General features: G+C 45.1%; 1 protein-coding gene across 3 annotated transcripts in view; it reads right to left on the minus strand.

Annotated features, from left to right (window-relative positions):
- Nucleotides 1-478: 478 nt before the first annotated feature.
- The window catches only part of CAPN14 (calpain 14), a 58,792-nt gene continuing 39,200 nt past the window's right edge, over nucleotides 479-20,070 (minus strand). For 2 of the 3 annotated variants that reach the window (XM_031655043.1, XM_031655041.1), the window contains 13 exons: nucleotides 18,867-19,030; nucleotides 17,583-17,746; nucleotides 17,064-17,072; nucleotides 14,920-15,125; nucleotides 13,958-13,994; nucleotides 13,398-13,454; nucleotides 12,049-12,106; nucleotides 8,315-8,379; nucleotides 5,897-5,965; nucleotides 5,141-5,216; nucleotides 4,433-4,549; nucleotides 3,994-4,049; nucleotides 479-2,127 (listed from right to left, as the gene is read on the minus strand). In XM_031655043.1, coding sequence (XP_031510903.1) covers nucleotides 2,101-2,127; nucleotides 3,994-4,049; nucleotides 4,433-4,549; nucleotides 5,141-5,216; nucleotides 5,897-5,965; nucleotides 8,315-8,379; nucleotides 12,049-12,106; nucleotides 13,398-13,454; nucleotides 13,958-13,994; nucleotides 14,920-15,125; nucleotides 17,064-17,072; nucleotides 17,583-17,746; nucleotides 18,867-19,030 — 1,105 coding nt within the window. In that variant the 3' untranslated portion in view covers nucleotides 479-2,100. The remainder of the gene's footprint in view (nucleotides 2,128-3,993; nucleotides 4,050-4,432; nucleotides 4,550-5,140; nucleotides 5,217-5,896; nucleotides 5,966-8,314; nucleotides 8,380-12,048; nucleotides 12,107-13,397; nucleotides 13,455-13,957; nucleotides 13,995-14,919; nucleotides 15,126-17,063; nucleotides 17,073-17,582; nucleotides 17,747-18,866; nucleotides 19,031-20,070) is intronic. The other variant, XM_031655042.1, reaches the window with a different exon arrangement.

Here is a 20,070-nt window from a genome sequence, read left to right on the forward strand (position 1 = left end):
TTCTGCTTTCGATATTCCAGAACTGCTGATGCTCACCTCCCAGCCCTTCAGCTGACTTCACCCTGGTGCTTGCCCAGTTTCTCCTGCCCCAGATCTCTATTTCCTCCCCCTTTCCCTGGAGCGACAGAAGATGGGGAAGTGTGGTGGGAGTCGGGAGGTGGATCTGCCCCGTGGTCTTCAGTACTCAGTACTCAACTTTGGGGGTATAGGAGAGAATCTGCAGGAAGGGGGTCAGCAAAGACAGGTCATCTTTGAGTTGCCACAGTGCAGATAGGGACTCAGGAGAGTGAGGCTAACACCTGAGTGACGTAGGACCATTCAAATCACCCACTGAGAAGCCAGCAGAGAGGCTCTCAGGCTTAAACAATATGGAGATAGATCTATCTGCACCAACACAAGCAGCACACTGTAGTCTAAATGTTGTGAACAAGTTCACGGTGTCACCCTCCCATCACCCAAAAATATCTTCAAAACTGTCTTCATGGGCCAAGACAAAATTGTTTTATTAAAACAGCTATTTACAATGGCAGATTTTAAAGACAAAGATACAAATAAGTAGATGGATATAAAAATCTGTAAAAGGTTACAAATACATGATCATCTTTTATAAAATCAACAATATTTCATGTATCTAGCACTTTATGGAAACCCGTTTTACCTTCTATCATTTGGAATAAATGAAGAGTTTTTTCCCTAAATAAAATACTTTCCTACCTCTTAAACTGTGCTTTCAAAGTGCTCCTTTCTTCCGGTACAGTACCCATGTGACAGGTGCTCAAATCTCCTTTAGTCCTTCTGCCAACGGACACACTTTTATCACTTCATTCAGCTTCCTTCCTGAGTCTGCTATGGACTTGGAAATCAAACAGCCACATTAGTTACAATAGTTTGTAAGTTAAGATTAAATAGAATACAGGTTGAGTATCTCTTAACTAAAATGCTTGGAACCAGAAGTGTTTCAGATTTCAGGATATCTGCATTATAGATTTGTCAGCTGAACATCTCAAACCCAAAAATTCAAAATCCAAAATGCCCCAATTTCCTTTGAGTTTCATGTCTACTCTCAGAAATTTTAGATTTTGGAGTATTTCAGATTTGGGGTTTTCAGATCTGGGATGCTCAACCTGTAGTAATAAATGGCTCTGAGGTGCTAACTTATGAATAAATTGCATTGACTTTGGAAAAAGGCCATTGTTCTGGTTTTGCACCTGTATTCTGGGTTTGGAGGGATGAAACAAAGTGTATCGTGGTAGTTCAAAAAATCAGATATACCAACCACCCGCTGATTGACTCTATAATTTAGCATGGGTTTGTTTTTGTTCTTTGAAGTAGATAGTCAGAGAATTTCTGGACGGATTTGAAATGGATCTGATAGTCTATAGGTCAAGTGAACAGACTGACACCTGTCACAAGCAGGAAGCCCTTTGAGAACTCAGGTGTTCTAAACCTACTGGGTTCCCCCAAATCCAATCATATGGAGGTATTGTCAGCAGAAGACTACCCCATGATCTCAGATGCCAGAGCCAGCCCACCCCATCTGGACTCTGGCAATTCTCTTATTGTCTGTGTTTCTGAAAACCCACTATATCCCTAACTTCATCCCCAAACAGCTGAAACTTAGCCGATGTCTCTACTAATTTGCAAATGCTGGGACTAAATGTCTAAGGATATATCATTCCCTCTCCAGACCTTAAAACCTAGATGATTACCCCACATGTGAGAACATATGGCATGTCTAAAGTCACTTGAGTTTGCAGCCACAGAGGCAGTGTTGTATAGAGGCTAAGCATACCAGCTCTGGAGTCAGAATGGTTAGGCCATGTCAGGTAATATCTCTGCTTGTGACAAGGTTGTGGCCTCAGGGAAGGATGGCTAGCTTTGACAAATCTGATGCAATCTTTACTTCCTCCCTTCCCTTTCTGCATGCTGGCAATGCAGGGGGAGGGCTGCAGAGGAGAAATATTCCCAGCTAAGGAGGTGACGACTGGTGAGGCAGTCCTGAAGATCAGTAAGTAGGGTGGGCACGGGTTGGTCTCAGCCAAAGGCTGCTCTTGGGCCACAAGCAGAGTCTTCAGTGAGGGCAGGTGAGACTCAGCCTTCTCAGGAGTACAGTGCCATCATCATCCACTGGACATGTTGGGAAAGCAAATGATGGTCAGTTCAGACCCATGTCTCATCTGGGCCTCCCCACCCCACACTCCTGGGGAGCCGTGGAGACAGAACATTAATGGATGGTTTAGCTAGAGGGACCATACCATCCATTAGGAAGTATAAATCAATCTGAAATATAATCAACCTTGACTTCTCACAGTGCCTATGAATGATGACAGCCAAATACAGGCTGATTTTGTATTCAATTCTCAATGAATTTTTTTCCCATGAATTCAATTTGGCATGCTCATGCCAGCTCTGGGCAGGTGTGCAAACTGGCAGGGTAGCAGAAATCCATTAAAGCATATTCTACATGTTTACATTTATGGGCCCTTTGGTCTGACAGCTTTATGTGGGTGTGATGAACAACCCCTCTAACTCATATAGAGGGGATCTCTGGGGAAACCACTCCCCAGGCCAATCCCTCAGAATGATAAAGCTGAGAATAGTGAAGTTACCAATGGTGTCAGAGAAAGCCTCAGCGTGAAATCCAACGAGGTGGCTGCCATTCCCTACAGACCTTGGGTGGTCCTGATCCTCACTGAGCCAAAGATGGTCAGAGCTGGAGGCAATCTCAGAGACCACCTAGTTCCACTCATTTCACCTGTGGGCAGCTGAGGCCCAGAGATTTAATGTGATTTGCCTAAGGTCCCGCAGCTAGTTACAAGAAGTGTTGTGGCTTCAACCCATTCTCAGACCCCAGTGCAGTTCTCTTCCTGTGATAGCTCTTTGTCCACTGGACCCTGCTCAGTTTTGGACTGTCCTATTTCGGGTGCCACACCTGTGTTGTCCTATTCTCCCAGACCGGAGCCTGCCACTATGGAAGGATTGCCTGGGATCAGGAGTGATGCCCCAGCACTCAAGTGTAGGGCTAAGCAGTTCAGGGATAGGCTCTGAAAATTCTGGCCATTGGACCTCCAGTAGAATCCCACTTCACACCGAATCTTGGAGGGATTGAGGGGTGACACAGGCTGCAGGTCCCTACAGCTTGGAAAGCAATTCTACAAAATGGACATTTGAGATCAAGAGACATTCCAGCTTTGACTGAATCATTTCTAAGCGGCCATATCAGAGGAAGGGTTGCAGAATAAAAGAGCAGAGGATTGAACTCCAGACTCCAATGTCCTTACAATGAACATTACCTAGCGCTACACCTGGCACCTAGCAGCTGCTCAATAAATCAGTGCATTTTGAATGATCAGGGAAGATAATCAGTTTCATACATGAATTTGTCTTCTCCTAGGCATATCACCTCATTCATTCAACACATCCTGCTGTGTCTGCAAAGTGATATGAAAGAGGAGGAAATGGCTTGGCCATGTGACTTGCTTTGGACAACAGAATGACTTGCAGGTGTGCCAGACTGGAGCCTTGGTTTCAGAGGCCTAGTGTGTTTAAGCTCTCTTTCTTGTGTTTCTCCCATTTCCCTGGAAAGAACAAACCTAGGCAGAGTTTCCTCAATTCAGGTACCCAGCAAAACCCTCAGCTAACCCATTGATACACGAGCAAGTCAGCTGAGATCCACTGACTCCCAGCCATGTGACTCAGAAGCCAAATAAGTGCTTATCATATATATGTTGCTGACGTTTTGTAAATTTGTCACATGGCATTATTGCAATCAGAGTTATTGGATACACCTTTCATATGTGCCTGGCACAAAGTGGGTGCTCAGAAAATATTTGATGGATGAATGAATGAATGAATGAGTGAATGCAATGAATGTAGTGCTCAATTTCAAATTCAGCAGAATAAAGGTCCCCAGAGCCCTTCTCCTTCACATGGTCCTGCAAGGGCCACCTCTACCTAAGATGACATGAGCCACCTCCTTGGGGCAAGTCTTACCTCTGGCTTCTGGAGGTATATCCCTTTGCCATCTTGGGTTAAGTTTTGGAAGACATCTGTGAAAATGCAGCAGAAAGGAACACAGTTAATGTGTGTATTGGAAACATTATGAATTCGTTCCTCCCACATATCTCACCTTAACCACATCCATTCTGAAAACGTGAGGGAACCCAATGTCAGCCTACATGTGACCACACGCAGCCACACCTATGACAAGTGAGCCACTTCAAGCCTATGTCTCTGGAACAAGGCAGGAAACGAATGAATTTGGGTATCTGCAGCCAGGGATCACAGGCACTTGGCTGGAGGTCCCCATAGCTTCCCTGGTCTGCCGTTTCTGGGATGGCAGCTGTCCTCCCTTGTGCTTAAACTAGGGACAGGTGGGAAGTCATGGGGCAGCAGAGGAAGACCTGGCCTCCCCAACTTCCTGCCAGCTCACCCTCCATGTTCTCTACACGCAGCATCAAGTGGACGAAGCTGACAAAGCCCATCGGGAGGCGGGGGCAGCCGTAGCGGACGAGCATCAGCTGACAGACGTCATCACTGAGCACGATTCCTGCATTAAGCACAAGCTCCTGCTGTGGGTGCTGGGGGCTTACACCCAGCTCCCCTCCTGCCCAAGGCCCCTTCAATTGTCCCTCCAGTTTAGGGACCTGAATCCGGATAGCATGGAAATCTTTTATAGGGTTCATTTTGAATTGTTTAATTGTTTAACCAATTTATTTTATTTAATCCCTACTCCTCACCCCTGCCTTTAAGGCAATCAGCATGAGGCTCTTTTCATCAAGTATGTTACTGGCCTTCAAGGAAGAAGGCAGTCTGCTAAGTGCTCAAAAGTACCTGCCCGGTAGTCCTGGATTTAAACCCCAGGCAACTGAGCTTCAATTTCCTCCTCTGCGAAGTGAGGATTATAACAAGGTGGTGTTGAAGATTAAATGAGAAGTTGAATGTGCCAACCCTCCATCAATGTTGGCTAGGATCACAGTGACAATCATAAAAAATGTTGGTGTTGATTGCAGATCTACATCTTTGAGAGTCACACTGCGTATCAGAGTTACTTCAGCACGCCACGCATCTCCTCTCCTCTGCCTGGTGAGTGTGCACCCTGCCCGTGTGTGCCCACAGCTCCAGCTCTTCCTGTGCCTACCTGCCTCCTTCATGGCAGCACGCAGCTGTTCCCAGTTCAGGTATCCTGACCCATTGTCTTGCTTGTGGAAAACCTTCTGTAAAGAACCAAATAAGAGGTTCAGGAAGCCAGGCATTTCCAAGCACCATCTGAGAGCCCCTGTGTGTCCCCTGTCAGCACTGCAGAGGGGCTGTTGAAGATATCTGAGGCTCCACATGCAGGGCCTGCTGCCAGGGTAAGAATATGGCAGAGTCCATGCTGGGATCCTACCACCTTATGTTTCCTACAGAGCAAGGGTTCTGAAAAACAGAAAAGTCTTTTTCTCATGGGGTATAGACAGTCTTGGTGTGGGTAAACGTGCTTAATGTAAGCATATTATCCACACTTTAAAGTGATTCCAGCTTTCTGACTTAGGAGACAAGTGGGAGGGTTGTGAGCAATGATTGGAAGAGCAAGAAGGAGCAAATTTATGAAAGACTTTAAATTCCAAGTGTGCCAAGGAGTTTGGACTTTCTCTGAAGTCCATGGGGAGTCTTAAAAAGCTTTTTGTAAGGAAGCAGCATGATTAGATATGTGTTTTGAAACTTCAGGAGACTACTGCAACCGGCTGTCTGAGCTTGGAAGAGAACAATGGAGGAAATGCTCACTGAAGGGAGAATAGAGGTTTGGTGAGTTGGATATAAAGGGCTGCATGGGAGAGAAGTATCTTCTACAGCTTTGTAGAACTGCCATTCCTACACCATCTTCCAAAGAGGTGTGGTTAAGGCTTGTTCTTACCTGATAGAGCTTCAGCTGCTTCCACAGATCCCTGAATTCCTGGATGCTCATAGTACCCGATGCATTAAGCTGATTAATAGGTTAAAGTAAAAGCTGCCAGGGAGAGTTCCATCCATGCTTTGGAGGCAGTGATCAGCCCTGCACAAAGTGATGTGCAATTTGTGGATGGCCTCATTCAATGTCTGATCGTGTCTGATTTCGCTAGTTGGCCTCACCTCGCTGGCCAGTCCAGCCCAGGGCTCCCTCACTCTTGCTAGGAAAAGACAGAATGAGCCCAGAGCACAGCAGCACTGGGAGAAGTGATGATGATGGAGGTGATGATGGTGATGACCACAGCTAGGATTAAGTGAGGCAGAATTTTTTTTAATGCTATGAAATGTTATCTTTTATTATTGTTAGTAGAGTACCAGTAGTATTAATAGATAGTGATATAATTTTAATACACATGAAGTCTTTTATACCTAAACATAAACAAATTAAATATGACATATCCCACTGCCTCTTGTTTTCACTCCTACCTTTTTCTTCTTAGCATCCTTTATTGAGTTCTTTTTTTATATATATACTTTAAGTTCTAGGGTACATGTGCACAATGTGCAGGTTTGTTACATAGGTATACATGTGCCACGTTGGTTTGCTGCACCCATTAACTCGTTATTTACATTAGGTATTTCTCCTGTCACTATCCCTCCCCCTGCCTCCCACCCCCCAATAGGCCCCTGCGTGTGATGTTCCCTGCCCTGTGTCCAAGTATTCTCATTGTTCAATTCCCACCTATGAGTAAGAACATGCGGTATTTGGTTTTCTGTCCTTGCGATAGTTTGCTCAGAATGATGGTTTCCAGCTGCATCTATGTCCCTGCAAAGGACATGAACTCATCCTTTTACATGGCTGCATAGTATTCCATGGTGTATACATGTTACCATTTCTTAATCCAGTCTATCGTTGATGGACATTTGGGTTGGTTCCAAGTCTTTGCTATTGTGAACAGTGCCACAATAAACATACATGTGCATGTGTCTTTATAGCAGTATGATTTATAATCCTTTCGGTATATATCCAGTAATGGGATGGCTGGGCCAAATGGTATTTCTAGTTCTAGATCCTTGAGGAATCGCCACACTGTCTTCCACAACGGTTGAACTAGTTTACAATCCCACCAACAGTGTAAAGCATTCCTATTTATCCATATCCTCTCCAGCACCTGTTGTTTCCTGATTTTTCAGTGACTGCCATTCTAACTGGTGTGAGATGGTATCTCACTGTGGTTTTGATTAGCATTTCTCTGATGACCAGTGATGACGAGCATTTTTTCATGTGTCTGTTGGCTGCATAAATGTCTTCTTTTGAGAAGTGTCTGTTCGTATTGAGGCAGGATATTTTGACATGGCCAATTTGACGTGATTTAAATTTAACAAATAGTAACCTTTTTTCATTATTGTTTTAAAAACCAGCTTATGGAAGGAGTCAGGCACAGGGTGGCTAAGGATGCCTTTTACATTTTTTTAAGTTTAATGGTTGGCTTTGTAGACCATGCCCAGATACCCCTAGCATCAGAGACATTGGGTCAAAGTACTACCACACCCCATCTCTGTTTGAGCCCTCACTATGAATCCATCACTGAGTTACACACTTCACCTGTAGCAGGTGAGGTCGGTATTAACTCCCCCATCTTCTAGTTGATGAAATGAGCACTTGGAGAGGGTCTGATCTTGTTCAAGTTCATACAGCTGGTGACAGCTGGGACCTGCCCCACGCCTGTACACCTAATCCTGCACTGTCTCTGGGTTTCTGCAGACTGTTTTTGTTTTTACAACCCCCCTTAGGCTATCTATTCAATATGCTTCTCCATAGTATGGATGATCAAACATTGATTACAATTATCCACTTAGAAAAGGAGTGCATTTACTAGAAAAATTGCAGGGCTGAGAAACAGGACAGCTGAGTTTGTGGCATGTTGTTTAACTTCCCTTAGTCCTGGTTTCCTGATCTGTGCATGGGGGCAGCCACCACCTAGTTATTAAATGGAAAACATAGGGCCCCAAGTCTTTTGCAAAGGCTCTTGTAAACCTGGAGAGCTGTTACTAACCACCACCTTCTAGCTGCCTCATCCTCATTCCCAGGAAATGACATTATTGTGATAGATGGCTAATATTGGTCACCTATTAGATGATAACTCTGACCCCAGCATTTTACCTGTATTATCTCATTTGCATTCCCACATTAATCCTACCAAGTAAGTTTCAACACTCTCTCCATGCTTCAGATGAGCATCTGGATGCATAATGAAGTTCAGTGACTTGTCCAGGATCCCACAACGAGCAAGGGTTGGGGTTGGGATTCAAATCCACTCTGTCTAGCTCCAGAGTGAAGCTCTCAACCGACAGCAAGCATCCACCCACAGACCTGAAAGGATACGTCCAGTAAGGCCAGGATACCCTGGCAGGCTTCCAGGCTGAAGAAGGGCTGTCTGCTCCCCAGATCTGTGAAGGAGCAGAAAGAGTTCACATGGGGGCTGGCCCCAGGTCTGCACACCCCTTTTCTGAGCAGGAGGAGGCAGTGCTGCATGGGCCAGCTGTGGGGTCTGATGACCACAATGTACATGGGCTTGGAAGAGTGAGAACGGAAGGCAGTAGAGAGACAGGGGGTGATGGTCATTCCTACACCCATGGAGAAAGTCAAATGCTGTAGGGGACGCCTGGTATGGCTTGGGTTTGCTTACACAGAGGGCCAAATGAGCATGCCCTTTGTACCTAGGGAGGGCCAGGATCACAGAGTCGAACTCCCAAATCTCAAAGAGATCCAAGAGGTCAACTTTTTCAAGCTCCCACCTGAATTGGGGGATTCTTTCCTCAGGTTTCCTTCTTTCCTTCCTTCCTTCCTTCCTTCCTTCCTTCCTTCCTTCCTTCCTTCCTTCCTTCCTTCCTTCCTTCCTTCCTTCCTTTTTTCCTTCCTTCCTTCTTTCGAGAGGGTCTGATCTTGTTCAAGTTCATACAGCTGGTGACAGAGCTGGGACCTGCCCCATGCCTGTACACCTAATCCTGCACTGTCTCTGGGTTTCTGCAGACTGTTATTGTTTTTACAACCCCCCTTAGGCTATCTATTCAATATGCCTCTCCATAGTATGGATGATCAAACATTGATTACAATTATCCACTTAGAAAGGGAGTGCGTTTGCTAGAAAAATTGCAGGGCTGAGAAACAGGACAGCTGAGTTTGTGGCATGTTGTTTAACTTCCCTTAGCCCTGGTTTCCTGATCTGTGCATGGGGGCAGCCACCACCTAGTTATTAAATGGAAAACATAGGGTCCCAAGGCTTTTGCAAAGGCTCTTGTAAACCTTTCTTTTCTTTTCCTTTCTTCTTTCTCCTTCCTTCCTTCCTTCCTTCCTTCCTTCCTTCCTTCCTTCCTTCTTTCCTTCCTTCCTTCCCTCCCTCCCTCCTTCTTTCTTTCTTTTCCTTTCTCTCTTTCTTTTTCTTTCCTTTCTTTCTTTCTTTCTTTCTTTCTTTCTTTCTTTCTTTCTTTCTTTCATTCTTTCTCTTTCTTTCTCTCTTTCTCTCTCTTTCTCCTTCTCCTTCTCCTTCTTCTTCTTCTTCTTCTTCTTTCCTTCTCTCTCTCTCTGTCTCTTTCTTTCTTTTTTTTTTTGTTTGGAGCCTCATTCTGTCGCCTAGGTTGGAGTGGCACAATCTTGGCTCACTGCAACCTCCGCCTCCCAGGTTCAAGCAATTCTCCTGCCTCAGCCTCCTGAGTAGCTGGGATTACGGGAGCGCGTCACCATATTCGGCTAATTTTTTATATTTTTGGTACAGACAGGGTTTCACCATGTTGGCCAGGCTGGTCTCAAACTCCTGACCTCAAGTAATCTGCCCATCTCAGCCTCCCAAAGTGCTGGGATAACAGGAGTGAGCCACAGCGCCCAGCCCTCCCCAGGTTTCTTGATGGATGGTCTGTCAGTTACGGGTGCTCACTTTTTCACATGGGTGAAGAGCTTCAGTTAGGAGAAACTTCCTTCATTAAGTCTAAAGGAACCTCCTATAATAGTGGCTCACTGGTCCTAGTTTCACCTCCAGAAAAGCATAAAAGGTATTTGTCTCTTCTTTGACTTCTGCTTTCGCTTCTAAACATCTGAATATTTCCCAAACTACTCCTCAGATGCAATGGTTTCTAAACCCTCGACACCCTTTTCTGAGCCCTATATTTTGCCAGTATCTCTTTGAAATATGGTACCAAGATTTGAACACAGTCTTCTAGATGCAGTTTGATTGAACAGAATACAGTACACCTATCACTTCCAGTTTTCAATCAGCATTTCCCAAATTATGTTTCAAAGGAGATTTTCTGCAGAGAAAGTTTTGTGGTCAAAGAAATGTGGGATACTTTGCATCTATTGATGCTTTTCTTCATTCGCCATGCACTTTACTGTATGTGAGGTACATATTGTACAACTGACCACAGAAGCTAACCCCTTTTATTTCATGGAACACTTACTAAACCTCTTGGTTTCTAACGTTTTCAGGAACACAATTTTAAAAACACTCATCTAAATGCTCCCATTAAATGCAGCCTGAATTTGTATGAGCTTATTTAGCAGCAACTTGAAACAATTAGTTCATGTTAGCTAGAGGTCAACTAAATTAACCAAATATCTTTCACATAAACTGCCACAAAAATGAGGTCTCTTCTGTTAAGAACTTGCGCTACCATTTTAAAATGGTCTACATCAAAATGGCAGTGGTTTATTATCTTCCTGACTGCATTTCATCTTTTTGGTTTGGGCACAGCTTGTTGAAAACATTCTGAATTTCAATTCTGCTATCTATTATATTAATGATTTCTCCCAGCTTTGTGCCATCTGCAGCTCCAATAAGCCTATATTCCATGTCTTCTTCCAAGACATTAATAAAAATTGGGGAAATGAACAGGACCAAGGGCAGATGGAATTTAAGAACTCTCATCTAAACATCTAAGCATATAGACTCTTGCCTGTAACTGGATAGAATTATCCCTCTAGTTTTATATTTGTATAACTCTTGAGAATGGTGATAAGATTTGTTGTAAATACATCTACTATTATTGTTTTCCAATTCACGTTTTATCATTTATCACGGGAGACTCACCAAATATCTTGCCAAAATCTACAGTATTTCTCTGATCTATCCATCTAGAACCCTCTCATATGACTAAATGAAAGCAATTTGTTCATAAATGCTTTGGAAAACCATTTTGTATATATGCAATCAAGGCCTTTAAAAACTTTTAAATGTGCACAAGCCATTTCTTCTAGGTAATTTCCCTAGAATGAACCTAGAATTTATTTTCAGCCGGGAGGGGGAGTCTTACGTTCTACAATTCCTAGAGTCTTCCCTCTGCCTGTTTCACTGATAACTGAATTTGGCTTTGAGAAGCCTTCTGCAAATTCTTTCAAACCCTGAATCACACAATAGCCAGGACTGTAATTTGTCTGGATTTGAAATCTTGGCTTCATAGAAAGAAGAAGCAATCATCTAACTTTGGTAGCAAATACTCTAGTTGTTTTACATTTTTTACTTTGAAGTTCATTCGTCTCCCTGGAGAAATCAGCCTATTTCTTCTGTGTTCTTCTCACTCCAAATATATGTACAAAATATTTTATATGGACTTTAAGCCTTTCTAATAATTTATCCCAGGCTTCATGTGAAAGCCTCCGCGCTACCCATTTGCAGTTCTTCTAGGTGGTGTGTGCTCTCCTTCCAGAGTTTTATAGCTTGATCAATTTAACATGAGTTCATCAGACAGTTCCCTGGGTAGGCTAGTTAATACTTAATATTTATATCCCAGGTTGAGGAAATGGGTGCAGTTCTTCCACATAGAACTGATATGCCAAGAAAGAGGTACTCAGTTATTCCTTTCTGACTAGCAAAATGGCAGGAATCTTCATTTTCACTGCCATATATCTCTATACCCAAAGTAAGCAAAATAATAATGATTTTCAAAGCTGCATAAATTTCCTTACTGCTTTTTCAGATCACATAATCCACCCTTGTGTAAAATATAGCCACAGTTAAGACCAGTGCTCAGTAATTCATAATCCTACCAAGGGAAAGAGAAACAAAGCCAGAGTTTAGAAAAGTTGCATCCCCTCTGAGTCCTACAGAATGGCTCTATAACACTTACGTGACCAGGTCATCTGGTTCAGGATGCTCTGCAATTGAACTGCATTAATTTCTGGATACTGAATAGAAAGCAGATTGGCAAGAAAAAATAACTGTTACTGAAGGCTCATTAGATGGCAGAAGGGTCATATGACTGGCCATGAAATTAAACTGGGATATCCTAAGAACTTCACAATGCTTTTTAACTGGGTGCCAACCCCAGAGAACCCTGGCAGAGCATGACTTTTCGGTAGGTTTATAGAGAATAGTGATTCTCAAAGGTGCTATCCAGATGCTTCTGAAGTTTAGTCAACAATTTGGTTTGAATTTCATTCTCAATAAAACGTCATCAGTCAAAACTCCAGATTTTAACCTTAGAGTTTATTAAAAGAAACTCCTTATATGAACATTTGATTTTAAAATATATCAATGAAATATAAGTATCAAACATCTGAATTTTAAAAACTGAAGCATATTCATAATATGCAATTTTTAGTTATTTTATATATATTGGGATTCTGTATGCGACTTCGTTTGATAAAAGGATTGCAGCATCAAATGTCTGGAAACCACTGGTATGGAGGAAAACTTTAATAAACAATACATATAAGATTCTGATTTATCCTCTCCAGCTACATTAAACAAAATTCCAGATGGGCAAGGCAGGTAAATTGTGACTTTAAATCTGGAATGTCACTAACATAAGGGGCTCATGTTCTCTGTTTTAGTGACATTGCTCAAATATCAGACCCCAGATTTCCAGTATGTTTCTCACCCTATTCCTAAGTGTCCTGCAGGTTAGAACAGCGTGGCCTCCAGAGCCCTGCACTCATACAATCAGCCCTTGCTAGACTCACGTCTGGGTCAGCCCAAGGGAAGAAGCCGCAGAGACCAAGTGTGTGTCCCAGGCCCTCCCCCTTCTTATCAGTCCCACCTCCTCTCCTGGTGACCACTCAAGGGCCCCTTCTCCATGGGCTCCCCTCCAATGGCCCTCCCCAAGGCCCCCAGGGCTTGTCATTGTCATGCTCTGCACCCCCCTCCCCCATCCTACTCCCAACTCTGACACTCTACTCTGCTATATCCCATGTTTTCAGGGATGAAAGATTACAGTTGCTTTCCCTACAACTAATCAATGCAGCTTCCAAGAACAGAGAATCATTTTGCAGGAGACTTCTAGACAATGGCTCTACTCATTTGTCTAAAAACTTGAGGACTTTAATAGAAAGTGGCAGTTTGGGGAATAGGTAGCCTTAAATCACAGTTTCTATGCAGCCTCAAGCAGATGCAAACCTATACTTTATAAAATTATATGCTCCACTTTGTCCCCTGCTTTTCCCAACCCCCTGCCCCCACCATACCTGTTCAACTAACCTTTTCAAAGAATTTGGTGAAGAGTTCATCCTGCCCTTCATTTTGGTCTTCTATCTCCTATAGGAAGAGACACATAGAAAGACATAATTATTCACCTGTATAAATGGACTTTCGTGCACACCCTAATGTCTCATGGCTTCCAGGCTTCTGAAAACCATGAGCTTGACTTTGCATTGTCTTTAATTTTACACCATAGCATTTACAAACAGCTCTTGCTTCTCCAATTTTCCCTGACTTTGGGGAAATCACAAACAGTGAAATGGACAAAAGAAATACCAGATAAAGAGAAGCAGAAGAAAGTAGAGATGTAACTCATACAGCCGGGGCTCTGGACCCTCAGTGACAAGGACCTGATCAGAAGGGTAGTTCTCTACTCTTTGTTGGTGCAAAAACAGCAAAGCCCGGGTACTGTTAGGATACAACAGGTAATGTTTGCCATAGAACAGGGTCTGTAAGGATCTGCATATCTCCTCCCCTGACTCCTTAACTTGAAGGGAGAAACTCAACATCTTATCTTGGAAAGCAGTCCCAGCCACATGGAATTCCACCAGACTACTCACCTTTGAGAAGACGACACCAGAATTGCTGCCAATTTCACTGAGAACAAAAAAACAAAAAACCCAGAGTTTCCTCTTGGGAATTTCTTGGCCAATCTTCCCCTTCTCCTGGGAGCTTGTCTTCCATGTTCCTTCACTGAGGCACCACAAGGGCCCACCCAGCTCTCACACCTCACCTCCTGCTTCCCCTTGAAGTGTACATTCCAGCCATGTGCACAGCACACTGCTTGTAATTCCCTGCACCCTCATCTAACTAGTCTTAACAGATGAGCATGAGACTTAGTGGTCTGACATGGCATTGGGGCCTGCCTGAGATCAAGTCAAACTACCTGCAGCCGAAACATAAAAAACAAACAAACAAACAAAAAACAAAAAAACCACAAAACCTGGCAGGTAAAACAATCGTAGGCAAAATAATATGTTTGGTTGGGATATGTGCACATTAATTCAACTGGATACAGCAGCAGAATGGAAGCCTGCTAGTTCATGATAGCTTCCCCTCATTTGAGCAACCCCTTATGCATCTTTTAATAGTCACCCCCTCCCTGAAGCCACTCCTGCTTCCCCCAGGACCATGGGAGTTGGTTCAAATTCTCCTCCTTGAGTATCTTGTAACAATAACACCCTGTGCATACAAAATGCTTACACTGGGTGCACTGGAAGATCAATAACTGCTCATATATCTGTGTTCTTTCCAGACCTTGAACTTCAGCGGGGCAGGAGCCATGTGTGTTTTATCTTTTTCTCTCTAACGTCTAGCATGGCATTAATTTGTGAGTGGAAAGAGGGTGGGAAGGAATGGGAGGGATGTTCTCTATGCAGAAAGTCACCTGGTTTCCTGCTCTCCCCATCTCTCTTCTGTCTCATCAGCAGAGACCCTGGTCTCTGCCATTTCCAACCTTGCCCTCCTTGCTTGTTCTCACCCAAGTGGTCCCCACCCTCTAGGAGAGACCTTGCGTCCTTACTAAAAGATGTGCTTCCTGGAGAAGACCCTGAGGATGAACTCTGACTTTTGGTTGGCCTCCGATGTGCAGGGCACGATGAGGTATGTCCCTGGTTCCAGACACAGCTCCTGACTCACTTCTTTCTCCTTGAGAAACCTATCAGGCTGGCTCAGAGGAGTGTTTCTCTGGAAGAACTCGGGGGGCAGTCTCCTCTGGTCGTCATAGTACTGTGGGTAGAGGACAGAAGAACAGCAGGGGAGGTGATGACCCAGGGCTGTGGCCAGGCCTGAGGCCCTCAAAGCTCTGAGCCAGGACTAAAGTGGCCCCTGCTCTGCCAAATCCAATGTGCCCCAGTGGAGGATGAAACAAGTGGGGAAGGAAGGAAAAACCAGAATATGTGTGTGGAGGGCTGCACCTCTGTTGGAACCTATCAGGGGTTACATAAACACATGTCAATTGATTTGACTTACCTTAAAAACACCAGCACTAAATGATGTGAGGAATGTCCCTGTGCCTGCCATTTCCATTTTACAGTTGAGGGCTCTGAGGCTTAGAGAGGTGAGATTATCTGCCCAGCATCATCAGCTGGTTACAGTCCCAGCCTCCTGGGAATTCAGGACAGCTGAGTTCCAATGCTCCTGTTCTTTACCCTTCCTGATGCTGCCTCCATGTATGTGATGTAGCATGACTTATGGTCAGATACAGATGGACCACCACCACCTCCCCACCTACAGCACACAGCTACACATAGATAAGCTGGCACTCCACATCATCTCAGGGAAAACACCCTTGTAAAGGACAAAGAGAACTGGGCAAGAGCTCGGAAGACCCTAATCAGGGCTCTTGTTCCGACATTTCTTGGGTATCTGCTTTGTTTTATCTGATTCATATTCTCTCTTTCTCTCTCTCTCTCTCTCTCTCTCTCTCTCTCTCTCTCTGCCTCCTTTGTTTCTCCATCTCTCCCTATTTTTCTCTCGTGCTTCCTCGCCCCTTTGTTCTCACTCAGGGTTACAGAGGGAGAGGAGACCCACACCAGGATCCTCTCTCCAGTTTATATACAACTGCAAACAAAGACATCACCTACCCACATAAACAGATATATAGCAAATTCCTCAATGTTTGGGAAATAAAATACATATCCTGATGATGTAGGCATTCTTTTATGAGACAAGAGAACTAGGGAATCATCCAATTGCCCTCTTTGCCATGGGCTACTAGGAATCTCGGAGCTAAATTGTACAATGATCCACAGTAGCTGTCCTGGGTTTAGTTTTCCTGGTAGAAGCAACTGCCCACCTAACCCTCAGCTCTTTGTTATTTTTTAATGGCTTTTAAATTTTGTAACTGATTTGCAGGTTTCCTCTGTTCACACCTTTTTATTGTAGGTTGACCCAAATTCTATTTAGAAGTAGGCACGACATAAATAACTTTGTCTTTTGAAATTAATAGGCAAATTTAAGAGTGCTCAGTGTTCCTGCGAGAAAAACAACAAAAAAAGACCCAGTGTAAAATGGTTTCTCTACAATAATCCTTTTACTCGATTCAATCCAACCTGAGAAAATTAAGCATTTTACTCCTGTTTTCTCTGGGAAATAAAATAATAGCTGCCTCCCTCAGAAGCTGGGATTCCTTGGGCCTTCCTCCCTGACCCCTCCTGGCTGCCACAGCAGCTGAAGCACGGAGGTGTTCTTGTCCTTCTACTTACGCTCCTGCCACACATCCCCAAGCCTTTGTCCCTTCTCCCTAGGGAGGTGGGCTACATGGTCTTTGATGTCCTGTATGTTTTAAATCCATTTTATTTTGGGTTTCATAACCCAGTCCAGATTGTAATTTATCATCTTTCCTATGCTGTGGTGGCCTTCAATATTAGCCGTAGGTATTTGTGTAGGAATTCAATAAATTCTAAAATGTATTGGTTCTATGCTAGGCTCTGAGATTTTCCACAGATGCATGAGGATCTCTTGGGGGTCTTCGGATGAAAAAGATTAACAGATACACTTTACTTTCATATACACACAGGCCGTTGGCAGACATTCTCATTATCAGGCATTATCATAGCTTCTTACACAGTATAAGCCTGCTCCAGTCTAACTAAATCCCATGGAGGCTTGGCCACATGTGATATCACCCCAAACTAGGGCCACCCGGTCAAGTGCAGAACTCACCTTGTTCACCTAAAAAACAAAAACAAAAATAAAAAGAGAGAGATCTCATTAGGCAGGGAATCTGGCTCCTTCATAAGCCGAAACCCGAATAGCAGTTGACATACAAGGCTCTACCCAGAAGCCCTGTCCCCTCCCACAAGACCTGCTCTTCTATCAGTGACATTTTAATCCATCATTGGAATTTCTGGAAAAGAGGGAGGGAAAGAATGCTTGGCTTTTGGGGAGAGAAAAAGGAAGCCAATATTGATTATACTATGTGCCAGGCACAATAGCAAGCACTACCACATAATCCTCTTTTATTCTCCCCTTTCCCTAAATGCCACTGTAGAAACTGATGGCCTAGTGCAAGAAGGTGACTTGTTCTAAATCACATGCTCCTAAAGGACAGAGCCTGGATTTGAAAACCCAGGTCTGTGAACAGGGACAGATGGTGAAGAAGACAAGAAACAGGAAGACATGGTAACTGTTGGTGACCCCCATGCTTGGTCCCATGCCCCTGTGGTTCAGAGGTCCACCTACCCTATAAAGGTAGAAGCCAATGGCGAGGTGAGGCTTCCGCTTGCGGCACCTGTGCCTGGGCTTCTGGAGCAGGGACACCAGTACGCTGCAGGGCCTCAGGGATCTCCTGCCCTCCTCGGGCCTCCAAACAGACAGCAGGAACTGCGGGTTCTTCCAAAATGTGCCTGGGGCAGAACACAGCAAGGTGAGAATGGGCCCCGGATTCCCAAGCATCCTGCTCACCGAACCACTAAGAGGTGAACAGTCCGAGGGTGCCTCTGCCAGGATTGACACCCTGAGGTCCACTGGGACACAGTCAGGGTCCCCCCAACCTTGACTCTATGTCCTCCCACCTTGCTCTTCCACCTGGAGGCCTTTTCCACCCTAAGGCCCATCGGGACAGGGTCGGGGTCCCTTCAGCCTTGGCTCTATGCCCTCCCACCTTGCTCTTCCATCTGGAGGTCTTCTCCAGATACACTGACTGGAGTTGTTCCCACCACTGTAGCCTCTTTGTCTTGCTCAGTGCCTGGCCCAGGTGTTATACCCCACAGCATGTGCTACCTGAGTAAGCAATCGTATTCACTCCCTGGGGAGGTGACCATGATCCTAGGGGCTTTTGCATTTTAATCGAGGCAAAACCTTAGCTTAAGGTCAGCTTCAGATTTGGGGGGAAATACTGTGTCAAAAGGGGGACTCCAGAGCTAAGGCCACCCTGGCCTACTGAAGTCACACCCCACAGGACTTGCCTTCAAAAGGGATGGCTCACTATCTCCAAAGTGGAGGAAGGGACAGGATCACCAAACCTGCCCCGTCTTGCAAGTCCACACAGGTTTGTCTCCCATATCTAGGGAGCCTGGGAAGCCCTGGGTTTGTGTTTCTCCCAGGCTCCAGGTGAGAAGGACCCGATACAATTTCTATTTCAATCCTGCCCAGCTAGGGGGTGGTTCCTTCAGTGTTTTCAGTGGCCTTGTCCAAAACTAAAGAAAGATTCTCCCCTGCCCCTGCTTTTACCACGCCTGTGTGCCTGTGATCCCCGGTGCTGAGGGACAGGGCAACCCTTCAGGAAGATGTAGCCCCACAGGCTGGCAGCTTGACTGAGAGGACTCTGCCTTAGTGCACATTGGGATCAAAGGTGCCCTGTCTTCCCTGTGGTCACAGCCCAGCGCCCCAGCACACACCAAGGCAAACAAAGCCTCCTCCCCACTCAGCCAGTGCAGAATTCACGCTGCACCCACCTATGCAGTCACCCTCATACCCCCGCCCACAACCTCACTCTGAGAGCCCTGCTCCTGTGCGCATGCTCACCCTGCAGCAATTGTCTCTGGCCACCAGCTGTGCTCCCCTTCTCCCATCTCCCCTCCCGCATGGTGTATGTCCACTTCTGGGCCGCCTCCTGGCTCAATAGGCCTGGGGTCAGTTTACAGATAACCAGGAGCACGAAATGTGTTTTAAAGTCCTGCAGCGTCATCCTGTGGAGAGGAAGAAGGAAAAGCACAAAGGATGGACCAGATAACGCCTAGTCATCAGGACCCATGGGGAGGGTGAGACGAAGCAGTGGGCATCCCAGCCATCTCATGGACAAAGACACCAGCTCTTGTGCAGAGCTGAGCCGGCCATGGACACATAAGCAGGGGCTGGCTGGATCCCTGTGAGGGTCCATCGTGGGGAGTTGGAGCTACTGAGAAGCCCCACCCTCTGGCTGGAAGGAGCTGGCCACATGACTGACTGGGGGAGATGTTCCTGTTTCTGGAATCACGGTGATAGCAGCTGAATTAAGGCAAAGCTAACTAGTCATTTGTTTTATCTATAAATGTTCAGTAAGAATTATATATCAGTTCTCAATCATTAATTAATGAAGATCTTTGCCCCTACTTGCTAACTTGTGGCCTGCAACACTCTGTTTAAGCTGTCTGATGCTCAGTTTACTTAACCATAAAGTGGAAAAAAACAGGAATTTGCAGGGCTTGAATTCAGTGAAAGACCTTCCAAAGGGAGAGGGCTGCGGCAGGCTGTACTGGATGGTTAATGGGGAGAGTCCTTGGAACGAGGGTTGACATTCATAGTAACAGTGGTGAGCAAAAGCAAAGGAGAACTGATGGGGCCCATTTCAGACACCTAGAAGCAGCATCAGCTCAGGATGTCTTGGCGGCCTTTCAAAAAATGAGATGAGCAGCTCCAGAGTGGGTGGCAGTGTTACTCTGCTCCGGAGGGCACTGGTCGGGGGCCTATCCTATGGCAAGACTTTGCAGTCTCTTCCTACCTCACGGCCTTTTCAGGACAAAAAGGCAAAACCTGTTTTGAATATACTGAGCAAGAGAGCAGAGAGGAAGCCAGAGAGGAGGAAACAGGCTGGCTGAGCCCTCACTGAGCTCCACCCCAGTGGCCTCTACTCTCATCACAGAGACAGTGACCATTTATTTATAGTCGCTGTTTGTTCTGCTAGACCGTGAGCTCCTAAAGGGATGGTGCCTTACTGATCTCTGTACATGAGGTTCCTGACACCCATGAG

This window comes from Papio anubis, chromosome 14, assembly GCF_008728515.1.
Source record: "Papio anubis isolate 15944 chromosome 14, Panubis1.0, whole genome shotgun sequence".
NCBI classification, from domain to species: domain Eukaryota; kingdom Metazoa; phylum Chordata; class Mammalia; order Primates; family Cercopithecidae; genus Papio; species Papio anubis.